The sequence below is a fragment of the Sinocyclocheilus grahami genome, unplaced genomic scaffold (assembly GCF_001515645.1).
Source record: "Sinocyclocheilus grahami isolate Dianchi unplaced genomic scaffold, SAMN03320097.WGS_v1.1 scaffold712.1, whole genome shotgun sequence".
In the NCBI taxonomy this organism is placed as follows: Eukaryota; Metazoa; Chordata; class Actinopteri; order Cypriniformes; family Cyprinidae; genus Sinocyclocheilus; species Sinocyclocheilus grahami.
In genome coordinates this window covers 846,463-862,028 of record NW_015505891.1, presented here as the reverse complement: position 1 = coordinate 862,028, position 15,566 = coordinate 846,463, and the positions used below count along the sequence as shown (strand labels likewise).

The following is a 15,566-nucleotide window of genomic DNA, read 5'->3' as shown; positions in this document are numbered from 1 at the left end:
TTCAAAAGGAGATATTTTATTTAACAGAAATCATTTTTCAAAAACTACAACGAACGACTCGTTTGGACTACAACGCATGTTTTCCGGGATTTGTGATATCACAAAGATCAACGAATGGTACGAGACCTGGTTGAGCTGCACTAGAGAAGGCAACGAGTGTTATCACTATGTCAGAGACACGCTAGCTTTCCCAAAGCAGACGAACTTAGAGCGGTTACAATCATCCAGGTTTAAATCACGCTCAAATTGTTTTGATTTTGACGCAATATTTACACTGAAGCTCGCAGGCAGTTATGGTAAGGGGCGTGACATTTCCCGACCAAGCACCGAGTGCTGCCAATCACAACACACACTGGCCCAGCTAACCAATCACAGCACACACTGGCCCAGCTAACCAATCACAGCACACACTGGCCCAGCTAACCAATCACAGCACACACTGGCCCAGCTAACCAATCACAGCACATTTCGTATTTCAGAAGGTGGGCCTTCATTTGATTCAGGAACTTTTCGAGCCGTTCATGCCAGACTGGGTAGAGAGGTGTTGAAATAATGTAAAATATGTGAAAAATTATGTGTTTTTCCAACAACCTAGTATGAGAGCCTGTTCTAGTTACACCCCCAAAACAAAATCAAGACTTTGTAAAGAGCATAATAGGACCCCTTTAAATACAGACCTACTGTGTGCTATGAGGTGTAAATATATATTATATGCCATGACTTTTCTGTACAGCATCATGGGTAGTGTAGTTTTCACCACAAATTCAGCTGTTAAAACACTGAATTTGATGGAGAAATATAACTGATGGAGAAATATAACACTATTTTTATCTATTTTCATAGATAAATAGTGTTATATTTCTCCATCATTTTTATTCAATTGTCATTGCTTCATGGAATTGAAGTTCTTTCTCTCGTTAAAGCCGTTAAGTAGACAGTTTTATTTTTACATTAAAATAAAAGTTTTATCATGTTATGATTCACCTTGAAGCTGGTTGGTTTGGTTCATGGCTTATAACTCTTAACTTATAACATTTTTTAAATCCCTATGGGAAAAATTTATTGAAAAATATACTTCCGGAAAAAAGGCTGCTGAAAAAGAGGATGAGAAATAGGTACATGGTTCAAAAACTCAGCACATATCTGGATCCACATGCTTTTTTTACAATTATTTAAATGTAAAAATACTGCCAAAAAAAACAAAAAACAAACAAGCACTCTGATGATACTCCCATGGCTCTGTAGTGCACTTCCCGTTGTGAGCAGGCCAACTTGTAGCCCAGAGTGACGACCAGTATGATAATAAAGGCAAGCATCATACCGCCAATGAAACTACCTGCATGGAACCGAGGACCTGCTGTTGGGATACTTGGAGGAACACCTGTTTTATCCATCCAAAGAAAATGGTAGTTTCACATTTTGACTGTAGAAATGCTGATGCTGCTGGTGAAACCAATGTAATAAACTGATCAAAAGTATTGCAACAAATCAGGAAATCATGCTGTACCTGTAGATGTGTTCACAGATGGCTCAGTTGGGGTGATATGTTCAGCTTTGGGCAGTAAAGTTGAATAGTTGGACATGTTTGATCTAGTCACTGAAGTCTCTCCTTCAGCTGAATGAGCCTGGACAGCTCTCCTGTCTGCATACGGAAAATCCAGAAAAGCAGTTTATTTGTTCTTATATTACAGAAATTACAATAAAAGCTACTAGCAGAGTACTTTTATAATGTTGTGTAAGATCCTGCTGCAATAGCATACATCTGGTCCAAAACATTGTGAATGCTGCAATCTGTGTTTTCATGGAAACCTTTGAGTATGGTGTGTGAGTTAAGAGATTCATTTGGCTGCACTACTTGAGAATAACTCGTAAGTTGTTTATGTAGATTGTCTCAAAAACAGTAAGCAGTGAACCATCTACCTAGACTAGTTGCTCTCAACCAGGGCCTGGAATAAAGTATATACTTTGGTAGATAATGTCTTTAATCAGATACTTTCAGTGTAATTGTGTCTGAGAAAAAAAACACTTTACACAGTAAAACATGCAGGCCACGCCATTAGACTAAATAACTTTATTGGATCATTTTCACAACCATACATGAAAGCATCTTTGAGCAGTACTATAATAAAAACATACCAAAAATGTCCCTGAACTGTAACCAAAAGATAATCCAATAATGTCTCCCATATTTCTTTAAAAAGATTTATTACATGTGTTATTTTACACTATAGATGCCACATCAAACTCATCATATCATGTCCTGTAGTACAACTAGACTAGAAAAACACACACACACACGCACAGGTTTGTTTTTATGGTTTATAGGGACTCTCCATAGGCGTAATGGTTTTTATACTGTACAAACCGTATTTTCTATTGCCCTACCCCTAAACCTACCCCTCACAGGAAACTTTCTGCATTTTTAGATTTTCAAAAAAACGAATTCTGAATTATTTATAAGCCTTTTGAATTACGGGGACACTGAAAATGTCCCCATAAATCACCTTCTCGTTTTAATACCTATGTCATACCCATGTTATTATTAGGGATGCACGATATATCGGCCACCATATCGGTATCGGCCGATAAATGCTCATTTTTTTCTGTTATCGGTATCAGCCCAATAAGAAAATTTGGCCGATATCTTAAAGCCGATAAATAATGCATTATTTCCTTCAGAGACACTTCAGATGCGCGCTGTTCGTTTGCAGCCTTTTGTGCAATTGTACGTTGTAATATTGTGTTTATTTGATGTATATCTGATTTATCTCATATAGAATGCGTTTGGTTAAGTTAAAAGAGCGCTTCAGTTTACCAGTGATCATCTTTAGCTCAGCGCACGCAGCTCAAACAGCAGTGCACAACATTAATAACTATGATTGGGAATGTCGTGTATATAACATTCTAATGAGAACATTATTATAATAAAACGTTGTGAATTCTTTGGGTTTAGTTGCTGTGTTTCAGCGCGTTGATATGGGAAGAGCGCATCCACAACAGGATCACACATTCTGACTATAGCACGCAATAACTGCATCATTTTGTACATATATAAGTTGTAATATTATGTTTATGTTGTATTAATATTAATCTCAGGATGCATTTCCTTGAATTAAATAAGCTGCCAGCAAAACGCTTCAGTTTACCGTATTCATTCAGCTCTTCAGCTTCAGCACGCGCAGCTCAAACGGCTGCTATTTAAAACAGTGGTATTAATTTGTTACTTTTTCAAAATCATTGATACATTATTAATAATAACAACCACTTGTACCACTTCAAACTAGGCTGCTTATGTTGAAGTGTTTGGGATGTGGTTTTTAATGATGAGACCTTTTTTGTAATCAGGCTCTCAAAAAGTATATAAAAATTTGGATATAGATTTATCGGCCAACATATCGGTTATCGGCTTTCAAAAATAAAGGATTATCGGTTATCGGTATCGGCCAAAATTTTCATATCGGTGCATCCCTAGTTATTATACAAATTTGTGTCCTCATAAACACACACACACACAATGAAAATACAGTGTGTTCAAGTATGATCTGAAATGGGGGCCAGGGCCCAACAGAGGGCCTCAGCAAAGTTCCATGACAGCCTCAAGATAACTTAAAAAATATTTAACATAAGAAAAACACAAGCATTAAAATAAGGCCAAACAACTATAAATCAAGATTTATTTATTCAATTATTTAGAAGAAGAGGAAGAAGAAGAACCAGGGTGTCCAATGTCTTGGGAAATCTGGATATATGAGGGAGCCTAATTTTAAAAGTGTGATTTGTAGACCTTTAGAAAAGTGAATTAATAAGAACTCCATGGCATTTATAAAATAAATATACTTTTTATTTATTTTTTTGGCCAAGCTTTAATATTGACCGTTTTCTCAGCCTTGACACTTCCTCACTTATGTCACCTGAGGAACGTTATCATGGATTTTGCTACTGGAGCAAATGGGAATACAAAAATTATTTTTGTTGTAGTTTCCGATCGCCACTATAGAAGTTTACCTAATTATGACGACTTGCACTTCTGAGAAAACGTGATCCATGTGGTCCATATTTGATCAGGTAGAGATTTGTGTGTAACACGCGATTTGAAGGGGCCCCAGTCAATGTTCAGGGGGCCCAGAAACCATAGTGGAGCCCTTGATGTTAGGCAACAAAAACGAGGTGCTGAGGTATGACTGGGGCCTGTTGCTAATATGGTTTCTAGGGCGTTTCAAGGCAGTAAATAGGCGGTTTCTGAATGGCTGCTTATTAAGGAAACTAACGTACCCACCTCTGACCCTTTTACAGCCGTCCAGCTTCTCCTCACTATCTGTGGGAAGTACCCGAAAGACTAATAAGAATAGTAATGAGCAATAGTGATGTTTTGTTTAGCAGGCACCACAAAAAACTGACTAATTCGGCATCTTTGCCATAAGCCCTGCTTCATTTCGGAGCCTGCTGTCTAGGTAGGTAGCTTACTCAGTTTTGAGACAGAATCAAAATGTTCCAAACTGTGTACACGTATACACAATGGAAGCTTTCGCAAGTATACAACGCGTTTTCCACAGAGTTCTTATAATATAAACAAACAACTGAGAAATACTTACCCGATGACAAAAGCAGACAGGAATTAATGAAGATGAAACACAAACAGCGGTTCATTTTCTTTTGGAAAAACTAAAGTCCTACTACAGTCCCAAACTGAACGACAGTCATGAGTCTCATGACGGATGGAAAAACGCTCAGTGGTGAGTCTGTCCTCATTATCGACGACTTAAACCGCTTCAGGTGCCATTCAGAGGAACGCGTTAGAAGTCATTCTTAAATTCAGTTAGACTTTTAATAGACACCAGCACAACTGGCTGACATCAACAGCGACTGAAACTTTAGGCTCTTTACTAGGGGTTTGGTCTGGAGCTGCGCTGCATATCTGATGCAACATTATTATCGAGTTGGTGCTTTTTTAAGTTCTGGAAGTAATGATGTCCAACCAAGTGATTTGAAACTCTTTTTATTTTTGCAAATCATCACTACAGTCTGGAGGGAAATATCGCAATACATTTCCTAAATCCCCTCAGGCACGTTCAATTGAGCCAGACATCCCATGGCCACATGTATTTGATAAATTATAAATTCAATTGTACTTTCTTTGCAAATGGTGACTGAGGCTTTAAGTTTTTTAAAGCATCACAAAATTTCAAAAACAAAAATACATCACTGTCTTTTCAAATTTATGGCCTTTTAATGTAAGCATGGACTAAAGGGAGAAAGAGATGCATGTCTATCTCCAACATCAGTGTTTGTGCCTGGCCCTAGTCAAGTGTCCAACATTTCTACTTTTACACTGCATTGTTCTGTTAAAGCTACTATAATATAATCATGGCATTCATATGAATCATATCAGTTGCTGTGCACCAAAACCAAATGTTTATTATTACTTGTGAGCGATCAAGGTTTTAGGGCTGTACTAGGCTACATCAGTGTCACAGCCAATTTTCAGAAAAAAAGCAAGACTTCATCACATTCATGTAATTTACACTGAAAATACAGAACCATGGAAAAACGGAGGCCACGGGATTCTACATTACACGTCTCATTAGTGAGCTAATCGCTAAAGTGCCAAAGGGAATGAGGGACTGAGACCCTAAACACATCACATTGATGCATAAGAATGTAATAGGCTGCAGAAAAGGAGGAATTCATTAGTACAAATAATACATTTATACAATACAGTGTGTACAGTATTGCAAAAACGTGAAATACATTTTCTGTTGTGGTTGGTTGGTTTTGTTTAAAGTAAAATTTTTCGGTCTGGGCTTAAATTAGCTGCAGAACTTTGGAATTCATTAATGAACAATCAACATGCAAGCGAATGCTTTTCTTTACTCTGACCTCGGCTGGTGTTCTCACATTTACCGTACTAGTTACTTCTAGTCGCCAGGGCACAGATGTTGTTTAAGATCATTCCTTAACTTTGACTGCAGGAAATCTCTTCCAGACCAGCATAAAACAAAATGATCTGCACTGACAACTAAAAACCTTCTACCGCAGCAATGTCTCACTGCATGGAGCCAAACTTCTGGAAGAAAGAAGATCTTTCTTCTGATGCTGCAGACTGCTCATCAAGTGAGTCTTACATCTCATCCAAACCATAGTCCTCTTCAGGGAAGTCTCCCACAATTACTGAGAGGGGCTTCACGAAGGTGCCATATTTTGGCTCACACTCAAAGTAACGTTTCCCATTCACACTAAATCAAGACAAACATAATGCATCAGTTAGACTTTCTCATAAGGTTCATGGAAGGGTCACATTAGTCATTTTCAGAGACATGCTGGTCTTATTCATAAACATAAATAACTTGTGTGTGCACTGACCTGCCATCATTCTTCCCAAGCGGCTCATCATATTTCACACCAACCCAGTAGCCTGGTTTGAAATCTGCTGTACCTGCAAACAAAGCAAGCATTTAAGCCCCATTCAATATGACTAGACAATAATAGCAATAATTAAAAAAATAATCATAGTTATTATTATTATTAATATTATTGTTGTTGTTACTACTTAATACTTTATGTATTATTATTATTATTATTATATTATTAAAAAAAAAAAAGTATTTAATAATAATTATAAACATTTGAAAAAATATTAATGAATAATAATGCATTTAAAATGCAGCATTTTTTCTCATATTTACACAATTCACATGGGTCATATTTCTCAGGTCGAAAAACACAGGAATCTGTATATGGAAAAATCACATCTCTAAAGAAACCAGGGAGCCCCAAGTCAGGATGGCGTTACACAGTTCGTTGAGTTAACTGCCTTTTGAAAAGCATCACTAGTTGCAACTAGTTGAAATTAGATCATATTCATTTCTTGGCTCTATTTTGAGTACATGTAATATTCAATTGGTAAATCAGAGCAGTAGATGCGATTAAACCAGGTCATGCAAACAGCACAAACAAAGCCTTAATCTGAGAGGTGTGATATGAAAATGAGGGTAAGCTTACCCACAAACATAACAGTGCCAATCTTGGGAGGATGCCCAACAACTTCAACTTTGCAGCGGTTCCCAACAGCAATGGATCCGGCGGCCACCTTCTCTTCCTCTTCTTTCTTAGCAAGAGCCTCTTCTTCCTTGGCCCTGTTTTCCTCATTAAATCGACCTAACTTGAAATTCTTCTTGAAGTTCCGTATCGAATCTGACAAATAAGAAAACTGAAAAGTTAGATATTTGCTGACATTAATTGTAAAAGCACTAATAATATGTGTGATCTAAATTTCTCAACCATTATAGACTACCTAATTTTAGCGTAACACTATTTCATGCATTGAAGCAAAAAATGCAAACGGAAACGTATTGCATAATTCAACCATGTTCACCCATAATTTTTAACAAAATTGGTTAAGTCAGCATGAGACCCTATCTATTTTTTTAAATGCTATTTTTTAAATCTATTTTTTTATTGAACTTCTTTCATACAAGTTTACTTGATTTTGTCATTTTTAATCAAAACCCATTTAAACCCTGCACTTTTCTTACAATTGACTGCACAATAGAGCTGCACGATTAATCGTTAAAAGATCGCAATCTCGATTCAAACAACCACACGATCTCATTTCTAAATGACAACGATTCTCCCGTGTCTATTAAACCTTTGACAAAATCTTACCGGATTATTCAAATCTGCGCTGACACACAGAGAGCAGTTACCATGTTTGGTTAAAAAACAGCTTCACAAACAGTCTTTTCAACTACACAGTATTACTTCTGTCGTACAGTCATTCATATTATCACAGAAATACTGGGATGAAAGTTTATAATTCAGATATAAACATTGATGTCTATGGTAGCGCGACCAAAATTTAGCAAATCCGCGTTTGAAAGTAACTGCCACATAACGTTTGTGTCTATTGCATTGTTTCGCTACTAGGTGGCGAAAAGTGACTTAAAGGGGTCATATGATGCGATTTCAAGTTTTCCTTTCTCTTTGGAGTGTTACAAGCTGATTGTGCATAGATAAGATCCCTGAAGTTGCAAAGACTAAAGTCTCAAAACCAAAGAGATATTCTTTATCAAAGTTAAGACTCTTGCCACGCCCCCCTAAAACGGCTCGTTCTAACACGCCCTTTAAAATATATTCAAATAGAAAGCAGTTATTTTAAATAGTAAAAATATTTCACAGTATTACTGCTTTTGCATCAAATAAATGCAGGCTTGGTGAGCAGAAGAGAATTCTTTAAAAAACATAAAAAATCTTACTGTTCCAAAATCTTTTGACTGGTAGTGTATATTAAAATGGTTAATAGTTCATTCGAATTAATTAAACACTTTTAAATGGACTGCAGCAATCATATTTATTATTTATTAGAGAAAGGATAAATTGAAATCGCATCATATGACCCCTTTAAAAGTGTATTATTGTGTATTTCTATTGTGTATATTTATTCAATGACAAGCTACACAAAATCGCGTTCAAAATCGGCAATGAATCGCCTGCGATTTTGAACGCGATTTTGTGTAGCTTGTCAGTAAATTACAGCTCTGTGTAGTAAATGCCGCTCCATCTGAAAGCACGTGCTGGAGATTTACTAGTAATCACAGGAGCGGCTTTACTGATGAGATGCGCATGAAAATCGCATTCGATTTTTTGCACAGCCCTACTATCTATCTATCTATCTATCTATCTATCTACTGTAGGCTATCTATGGGCCTACTGAACACCCTCCATATTATGCATTAGAACTGACTGTAATAAACCCATGAATGTCTAGAAGTCTTTGATAAGTTTGATCAGGCCTTTTTTTTACATAAACCATATTTGATATTCTATTATTGGTTAGTGTCAGTAGGAGAATTCTCCCGAGACAACAGATGGTGTGTGTGTGTGTGTGTGTGTGCATGTTTTTCTATACGGGGACTTAAACCTGAATACACACCAACTCATGGGGACTTGTGTCACTGTGGGAACCTAAATTGAGGTCCCCATGGTTACAGAAGCTTATAGATCATACAGAATGAGGTTTTTTTTAGATTGTAAAAATGCACAAAGTTTTCTGTGAGGGGTAGGTTTAGGTGTAGGGTTGGTGTAGGGTGATACAAAATATACCGTTTGTACCGTATACAAACCATTACACCTATGGGGAGTCCCCACAAGGATAGTGAACCAGACGTGTGTGTGTGTGTGTGTTTTGAAACTTTGCATGTTGAATGGACAGGGAGAGTAAGGGTTTAAATGTGAAAGAGGACATGCACACCTGGAAGCAGAAGGACAGAATGAGATGAAGCAGAGCTCTGTACCCCTATATCATCCCTTTGCAAGAATGTAAACTTTGTTTTGAGGAAAGTGGGAGATCAGTCTGTAGACTGTCACCCCCATCCTACAACTTTCCATCCTCTCAGCCCATAACCCCCAACCCTTTGATCTTCTGCCTGTGCACACTTGCCTTTTAACATAACCAGTCATGTTTTGCAGTCAAGACATCTACAAATGAGTAGCAGTTTTCAGACTCACTTTATTTGCCACTGCGGAGACACAGTTAAATGTGCCTTGGTTTTTAGGCTATAGGCTCTTATCCTGTCTTATATATTTGTATATACACTCCAGCTAATGTGTATTTTAAATTATATCAGCTTTGAAGGTATTTCAACAAAATGGGTCCAATAAAGTCCAATTAACTGACAAAGTTTTACAATGCATTTTCGCAGAGGTGAGCAATGTAGTCAATCACAGACATGTTTGTTGATTTCTAAAACGCAATGGCCAATCAGAGGTGTTTAGGTTGGAATCCACGCACTCACCGCTCCAGTGACCGTTTTTTGTCCAGTGCTGCCTTCTATCATGCTAGTAACTTCTTTCTATCAAAGACGTTTTGAGCAGTGTAAAGTAGCGCTTGTTGTTTGTCATTTCTCCGATCACAAATTGCAGACATGGTTTTGTTTACGCTGCGCGATGCAACGCGTAACAAGACAGTATAAGTCATTATAATCCGTAATTATGTCCCCACTGGATGCAACAAATGCCTCGTTTATAATGGGTTTTAATGTTGGGACGACATCACAAAATGGTAAGGGGCATAACATTTCCGTCACACACTTGAGGTATTCGGCCAATCACAACGCACGGATAGCTGGCCAATCAGAGCACACCTCGCTTTTCAGAATGATGAGCTTTGAAAAAAATCGCGTTTCAGAAAGGCGGGGCATAGAGGAGAAACAATAATGTACAGAATGTGGAAAATAATGTGTTTTTTAACCTTAAACCGCATAAACATAAACAAAAATACACAAAATGTTCTTTTTAGCAACATTATAAGACCCCTTTAAAGTGTAAAGTGTTTTAGCATTGTATGAAATTCTGCATATAACTTGTAAAATATGTTGCTAGGTGGAATAAAAAAATAGTATTAATTAAATTATCTAAAATATTGATTTATGTAATTTGTTGCGTAGCCTAAAATTACGTGAGTTAGAAAGTAGTGTATGCAGACGTAAATTTCCAAAACTTGTTTATTGTTTATTTCTCAATGTGAAACAAATGTGGTTTGGAAAAAAGGATTGCACAATGGTAATGAAGGAGCCAGGTTGAAATGCAGCAGGCCTGTGGTGGATGTAGATGGGGGAGGTTGACGAAACGCAGAGGGGCGTGACGCCTCACTTTGCAGTTTGCAGCAGCGCTCACTCGCCTGCGGGAGAATGGGAGAGAGACACAGAAGGGGAGGGAGGAGGACCTTGAAGGAAAAAAGTTACAATAAAAATGGCTTCCTTGTCTTTGGAGTCCACAGAACAAACTGAGAACGGCCCAAAGGAGTCCACGCAAGATGAAGCCAAAGTGAAAGAGGAGACGGATCCGGACGAAGTTTCGGAACAACTGCTCCAAAGCTTCCAGAACTCGGCGCTCAGTTTTTCCACCGATCAAGTCGCGTGTCTCTGCGAAGCGCTCCTGCAAGCGGGCAATGTGGATCGCCTGTGGAGATTCCTCTCCACCATCCCTCCTTCGGCCGATCTGCTACGTGGCAACGAGACCCTACTGAAGGCCCAGGCTCTGGTCGCTTTCCATCGGGAGGAATTCAATGAGTTGTACGCCATCCTGGACAGTCATGACTTCCACCCGAGTAACCATGGGTTCCTGCAAGACCTCTACTTGAAGGCGCGCTACAAGGAGGCTGAGAGGTCCCGGGGTCGCAGTCTAGGCGCGGTGGACAAATATCGACTGCGCAAAAAGTTTCCTTTGCCCAAAACCATTTGGGACGGAGAGGAGACGGTGTACTGCTTCAAGGAGAAGTCGCGCAACGCTCTAAAGGAATGCTACAAGATCAACAGGTATCCCACTCCGGTCGAGAAGAAGAATTTAGCCAAAGTCACCGGACTTTCTTTGACTCAAGTCAGCAACTGGTTCAAGAATCGCAGACAGAGGGACCGGACTCCGTCCGGTACCAACAGCAAGAGGTAAGTGCATTGTTTTTTGATCAAGTATATGAACGTTGATTTCTCTCAGGCCCGTGAGAAACATTCTTGAGACAAGAGCAGTAAACAGACCGCTATTGTGTGCGAGGTTACACTAGAACGAGGGTGTAAACTACAAATCTTGACATCTGAACAGATTGCCCGGTCTGACGGAGGTTGTTACATTCTCATTTTACTGTAATTACTCTTCATAAAGGCCTAGTGTGCAACAGATGATAGATTGTTGTATTTAATAAACCCTTGAACATACTAGGAAACTTTTGTTGTTAATTTAAACACAGATACAGATGTGAAAAAATTTAATATTTGGTAAAAATGTGCCTTGCATTGTAATTGTGTCTGACAAGTGAAAATGACAAGGAGGTCTTATAAAACACGACTGAAAGCATGTTGCTTTGTTGTGAAATGTGAGAGAGGGGCGCCAGGAGTGGCTCGTGTTTCCTGAACTACAATGTCTTTCTGTAGTTCATGGATAGTCTCAGGATGCCGAGGATATGGTTGAGAGAGAGAGAGAGAGAGAGAGGCTTCATTAAGATTTAAGTGTACTGACAGTGGTTCCACAAAGTACTTGGAGAGGTAAGCCACACTTAATCTAGGAATTTCTTCCTATAAGAATTTCTTTGCATTAGAAAAATTTCAGACAGAGTGCAGTAGTGTCTTTGCATTCTTGTTGTGTTTCCCCCCATTCAATTTAATGCACTTAATACATTTTAAAACTGTTTTTTCCCCTTCAGTGCAACTTGAATTGGCTGCCCTCATAAAAAATAATTGCAGTCACATTTTGTGAGGAATATACTGCTTAGGCAAATGTTGTTAAACTTATCTACATTATTTAAAAAAATATATGTTCATACTTCTATCACAAATTATTTGGAAAGATTTAATCAAAAATAATTACTTTACATGTAGTTGGCTTCGATTTGTTCCATGAAGCATGAAGAAATGGAGGCAAAATATCTGAATGTTATTATGATGTCAGTTATGCTTATTCCCTACTAAAATCACATCTTGTGCATATGCCTATTCTGTGTATTTTCATCAGCAAGATATAATAGAATGCAAAAATACAATTCAGTTTTCTAGTTTGTGATTACTGATCTAAAATACATTTCTAAAACATTCTGCATCAGATGTTAGAACAACATTTATGGAGCTTATAATATGACAAAACTATTTGAATTTGTATTGTATAAATTAGAATTATTGACAAGTGGCATTTATCAAAACTGAGTATTATGTGGCATTTAACATAATACATATATTTTCAAACAGCAAATTGTTTGTTTTAAATTCTTTGACTTGCAGAGATATTTTGAATATCTCTGTGCATTCAAAATGCCATCAATAAAATGCACCTGTGTTCGTTGTCCATAACATACGCCTGCCCATACCATAAACCCACCGCCACCATGGGCCCCTCGATCCACAACGTTGACATCAGCAAACCGCTCACCCACACGAAGCCATATACGCTGTCTGCCATTTGTCCTGTACAGTGAAAACCGGGATTCATCCGTGAAGAGAACACCTCTCCAAAGTGCCAGACGCCATCGAATGTGAGCATTTGCCCACTCAAGTCGGTAACGACAACGAACTGCAGTCAGGTCGAGACCCCTGCAAACCGATTGTTGCAGCAGCTGTCTGGGGGGCTGGTCTCAGATGATCTTGCAGGTGAAGATGCTGGATGTGGAGATCCTGGGCTGGTGTGGTTACACGTGGTCTGCGGTTATGAGGCTGGTTGGATGTACTGCCAAATTCTCTGAAACGCCTTTGGAGACGGCTTATGGTAGAGAAATGAACATTCAATTCACGGGCAACAGGTCTGGTGGACATTCCTGCAGTCAGCATGCCAATTGCACGCTCCCTCAAAACTTGCGACATCTGTGGCATTGTGCTGTGTGATAAAACTGCACATTTTAGAGTGGCCTTTTATTGTGGCCAGCCTAAGGCACACCTGTGCAATAATCATGCTGTCTAATCAGCATCTTGATATGCCACACCTGTGAGGTGGATGGATTATCTCGGCAAAGGAGTAGTGCTCACTAACACCGATTTAGACAGATTTGTGAACAATATTTGAGCGAAATAGGCCTTTTGTGTACATACAATAAGTCTTAGATCTTTGAGTTCAGCTCTTGAAAAGTGGGGGCAAAAACAAAAATGTTGCGTTTATAATTTTGTTCAGTATAATAGCAGACACATGCGCGCTTAATGTATGACTCCTGTATGTCACTATAATAGTCTTTATTTTGACTACAACCGTCCTCCATCAAAACTTTACTAGAGCGACACGACGCTGGCTTGCTTTATATAAAGTCGAGAGTTGTAGTTTGCATACTATATGCTCATGCAGCGGTCGGGTGTTTTGAGTCGCCGTTCAGTCTGTATTTCACACAGCTCGATGAGAAACGGCTTCAGCTGCTCCAAAACATTTATGATGCTTACACCGTGTCTAGACCGGACGAGAGCAGTGAGACGCGTCGCGACGAAAGACGACAGAACATCCCAACAGCAAACGGATTCCCCGTATTATTCCTAATGTAGTCCAAGCCCTTTGCAGCGGTCACTTTAAGCAGTCACATCCGTATAGACATGGGCTGTGTTCGAAATGCCATACTATCATACTACTCTTACTATTTCTGCAGTATCCAGTATGTATGCTGTGCATAGTATGCACATTTTCTGTATGCATGTAATACCCGGATGACCTACTATATTCGCCAGAATCTGCTAAATATAACTCAAGTACACTGAAATCAGTACAGAAGCTGTTCGGAATGGCATACTACCATACTATATTGCAGTATGCTGTGTGTATACTGTGAATAGTATGTGAATTTTCTGTATGCATGGAATGCCCGGATTACCTGCTACATTGGCTGAAATTTGATGTATGCATCTGAAGACGCTGCATGGGATACTGTTTCCCAGAACGCAATGCGCTCCATGTGACGTTTCATCTTCAAACGCGTGAGTGAACGGGAGGTGGGGAATAGTAATTATAAATGTAACACTTGTATTTGTACATATACATGTAAACTACAAATTATCGCTGTGTATCTAAAAACAGTATCGTTAGTAGGACATAAATTGTACTTTAATCTCTACAGCACGTTTCCGATCATCAAATGATGTCACCTTTATCTTTATAGCCCTTTATACAGTACAGATTCTTTCAAAGATATTAAATAATAATTATATTGCAGCAATATAATATATAAATAAAATGTATAAATAAAAATATTTCAATTATGCAAACAGAATTTAATTCCACTGTCAAGCAGCTCTAAAAAGAAATGGAGTGTACTACTCTAAGGACAAATAGACCAATTTGTTTGCAGAGGCTATTTACATTAACTCTGCCCACCAATGCCTTGCTGTGATTAACAGCACTGCAAAATACACTTGCATTTCTGAAGTATCAGTGGCGTAGCGAGTAAAACGTGAACTGTTTGCTTTTGACGCAGTCGACCCGAGTTCGATCCTGGCTTTTGTCAAACTCATGCTTCTCCTTTTCCCATCACATACCAGATCAGAAAGAAATTTATTTTCAATAAAAATTAAGTAAACATTTGAAAAGTGGAAACAAAATGCCTCAATAATACAGTGTTGTGTATGCTTTAGGTAGGTTTTTGTCCCAATAAAGTAGCATTCATCTAATACATTTTATATATACAGTATATGATAATTTACACTCAATATGTTATTGCATACTGTTTTATAATGTACTAGTATTGAGGTATAAATATCTGCCACCTAACTACTATTTACACTCCTGTTGCTAAAGAAAATGCTGCTATTTTAGTGTAAACAGAATTGATCATTATTTGCACTTAGTGTAACTAGAATATATCGCTTTTTAATATATCGCCACTTATGCCGAGTTCACACTGCACGATTTTCAAACTCGTTGGATCGCCGTTGTTTTCACACTGCGTGACTATCTGGGGTAGCATTCAGTTGCTGCTGTGTTCACATTGCACGATGGATCGGCGACAGGGGGTTTCACACTGCATGACTTCACTATAGGAAGAATCGCCGACAGCTCTGTCTGGTCCGCAAACTACGTTTCACAACAAAACACACGCGAGAAGTGATAAGGAAAAAATG

At 38.5% G+C, this 15,566-nt stretch overlaps 3 protein-coding genes across 3 annotated transcripts in view; 1 reads left to right on the top strand and 2 right to left on the bottom strand.

Annotated features, from left to right (window-relative positions):
* Nucleotides 1-4,891, bottom strand: part of tmem123 (transmembrane protein 123) — a 7,763-nt gene extending 2,872 nt beyond the window's left edge. The window contains exons 1-3 of the mRNA XM_016244227.1: nucleotides 4,593-4,891; nucleotides 1,508-1,642; nucleotides 1,234-1,381 (exon numbers count right to left, since the gene is read on the bottom strand). Of these exons, the coding sequence (XP_016099713.1) occupies nucleotides 1,234-1,381; nucleotides 1,508-1,642; nucleotides 4,593-4,647 (338 nt within the window). The 5' untranslated portion in view covers nucleotides 4,648-4,891. The remainder of the gene's footprint in view (nucleotides 1-1,233; nucleotides 1,382-1,507; nucleotides 1,643-4,592) is intronic.
* A 92-nt stretch (nucleotides 4,892-4,983) lies between these two features.
* LOC107560142 (tubulin-folding cofactor B-like) lies at nucleotides 4,984-7,376 on the bottom strand. Its single transcript, XM_016244226.1, has 4 exons — nucleotides 7,373-7,376; nucleotides 7,000-7,191; nucleotides 6,361-6,433; nucleotides 4,984-6,233 (listed from the first exon to the last, which is right to left on the bottom strand). Exons 1-4 carry the CDS (start codon nucleotides 7,374-7,376, stop codon nucleotides 6,119-6,121), a joined length of 384 nt encoding a protein of 127 aa, XP_016099712.1. The 3' UTR covers nucleotides 4,984-6,118.
* A 3,213-nt stretch (nucleotides 7,377-10,589) lies between these two features.
* Nucleotides 10,590-15,566, top strand: part of six5 (SIX homeobox 5) — a 12,136-nt gene continuing 7,159 nt past the window's right edge. Inside the window, exon 1 of the mRNA XM_016244249.1 lies at nucleotides 10,590-11,438. Coding sequence (XP_016099735.1) covers nucleotides 10,747-11,438 — 692 coding nt within the window. The 5' untranslated portion in view covers nucleotides 10,590-10,746. The remainder of the gene's footprint in view (nucleotides 11,439-15,566) is intronic.